General features: G+C 47.0%; 1 protein-coding gene across 1 annotated transcript; it reads left to right on the top strand.

The window, feature by feature from the left end:
• Positions 1–373: 373 nt before the first annotated feature.
• On the top strand, positions 374–907 carry LOC101562432 (transmembrane protein 203-like). Its single transcript, XM_004645720.2, has one exon. The coding sequence runs from the start codon at positions 374–376 to the stop codon at positions 770–772; it is 399 nt and encodes a 132-aa protein (XP_004645777.1). The 3' UTR covers positions 773–907.
• Positions 908–2,218: the final 1,311 nt, after the last annotated feature.

Here is a 2,218-nt window from a genome sequence, read left to right on the forward strand (position 1 = left end):
CAATGGACTGGTTCAATCAACCTAGAATTAGATGGGAAGCTCCAAATGGCACTCATTACTCTTGTGGGACTGTTTGGTGGCCCTGGCTACCTCCTGGATGGATAGAGAGGTTCACATTAGAGTTTGCCTGGTTACAAGGCAGGAGTGTCAAAAATATCAACAAGGTGTCCGGCCTGCGCCTGCAGGGCCTGGTGGCCCGGGCAGCGGGCAACTACCAGTGAACACTGCTGGGTCCCGGGCTTGGCGGCACACCCGGGCAGGCGAGACTGCTTGCTCACAGCGGTGGCATGCGATGGACAAGCCTGCGGGGAGACAGAGCGCGGCCTCCTTGGGAGCGCTCTCAGCTGGGCCCTGGCCCGCGCCGGCCAGCGCGATGCTCTTCTCGCTGCGGGAGCTGGTTCAGTGGCTGGGCTTCACCACCTTTGAGATCTTCCTGCACTTGTTGGCCCTTTTGGTGTTCTCTGTGCTACTGGCACTCCACATGGATGGCCTGGCCCCTGGCCTTTCCTGGTGGAATGTGTTCGTGACCTTCTTTGCTGTGGATGGGCTCAGCACCTTCGTGTCTCTGTGTCTCTTCCAAGACGGGGAGAAGCGGCTGGCTGTGCTGCATCTCTTCTGGGTCCTCACAGTTCTTAGCCTCAAGTTTGTTTTTGAGATGCTGCTGTGCCAGAAGCTGGTAGAGCAAACTCGAGAGCTCTGGTTTGGCCAGATCACATCCCCAGTTTTCATTCTTCTGCAGCTGCACCTGATCCGTGCCTTTCAGGTCAACTAGCCTCGGGCAGGAACCAGGGAACAAGCATTGCACAGCTGGAGTACTAGTCCTGGACCTGAGGCCCTGCTTGAGCTACACCGGAAGAGAGGTTTTGGTCTCAAGGCAGAGCTTGCTTGCGCCTGTCTGAATACCCAGTTTTCTTTTTTTTTACTTTATTTTTTATTAGTATATATTTGTGATACATGTTGAATACATTTATCAGGGAAAGTCACTAAATATAAATATTGTATTTTAGTCCTTTATATTTATTGTTCTTTTCTCCTTCATTCCAGCTCCCTCTTTTTCCCCGTATGGTGCTGAGGATGGAAGCCTTGTGCTTGCTAAGCAGGTGCTCTACCACTGAGCTACACCTATAGCCCATGAATGCTCTTATTATTTCTTTTTCTGTGATCTAACAACTTGCTTCCAACTCATACCTCAAGCTGAAGTAGTTTCCTAAAATTTCCAAAGCAAATTACCACAAAACTGGTGGTTTATAACAACAGAAGTGTAATATTTCATACTCCTGGGTGCCAGAAGTCCAAGAGCAAGGTCTTTCGGGAGATTGGCTCCTTCTGTGGACTCTGAGGGAAAACCAGAACCATTATTCTCTTCCAGCTTCTGGAGGTGGCTACAATCCTTGGTGCCTTGGCCTTTACTCCAGTCTCTGTGTCTACTTTTACAGGGTCTTTTCTCATTTTTTCCACTTCGCAAATCTTTTTTTCTCTTATGAGGACACCAGTCATTGAAAGTAGAGGATACTCCAAGTGCAGGATGATGTGGGTGCAAGGTCCATAGAGTAATTATATCTCTTCAACACCCAGATGGGGATTTGAATGTATTTCTTGGGACAACTGTTCAACTCACTACAAGGACCCACCTCTTATGTCTTAGATAAAGGACCCAGGGGAGAGCATGGTTATTTCCACATTTATTCTTTCATCTCTCTGTTCATTCATTCAACAAATAACTTAAGTATGGAGCCTACTTTTTGAGCCGGGCCCTGTCCTAGGTATGTGAGATGCAATGCACATATGATAAAAGTCAGTACCAGCCTGGGATTTGAAGAAGAGAACACTCAATTTGCATTTATATGTCCAGTTTTCGCTATGCCAGTCAAGTCTGGGATTTTTCCTTATCAGGGCTAAACAGAGCAGCCTTGATTCCTGAAATATCCCTGTTATTTATGTTTTGAGTTGCTAATACTGAACTGAGATCTTGAGAAAGTCCTCAGGCTTTTTGGAAACCACATATAAATTGAGTGTCTTGCTGAGCTTTGAGCATTTTTGTGGATGCTAGGAATGTACCTCTTTACAAAAGTAGCAAAGCTGAACTTGGAGATTTTGTCCATCCAGCAGCAGTGACCTAAGAGTTCATTGTTCCGTCCATCTAAACCATAGTTCCTTAGATGGTTGGGCTCTGAAAATGCAAGAGCACTTGTATCTTCTCCACTGTGTCATGGGAGAG

The sequence above is a fragment of the Octodon degus genome, unplaced genomic scaffold, assembly GCF_000260255.1.
Source record: "Octodon degus isolate 3935 unplaced genomic scaffold, OctDeg1.0 scaffold00237, whole genome shotgun sequence".
NCBI lineage: Eukaryota > Metazoa > Chordata > Mammalia > Rodentia > Octodontidae > Octodon > Octodon degus.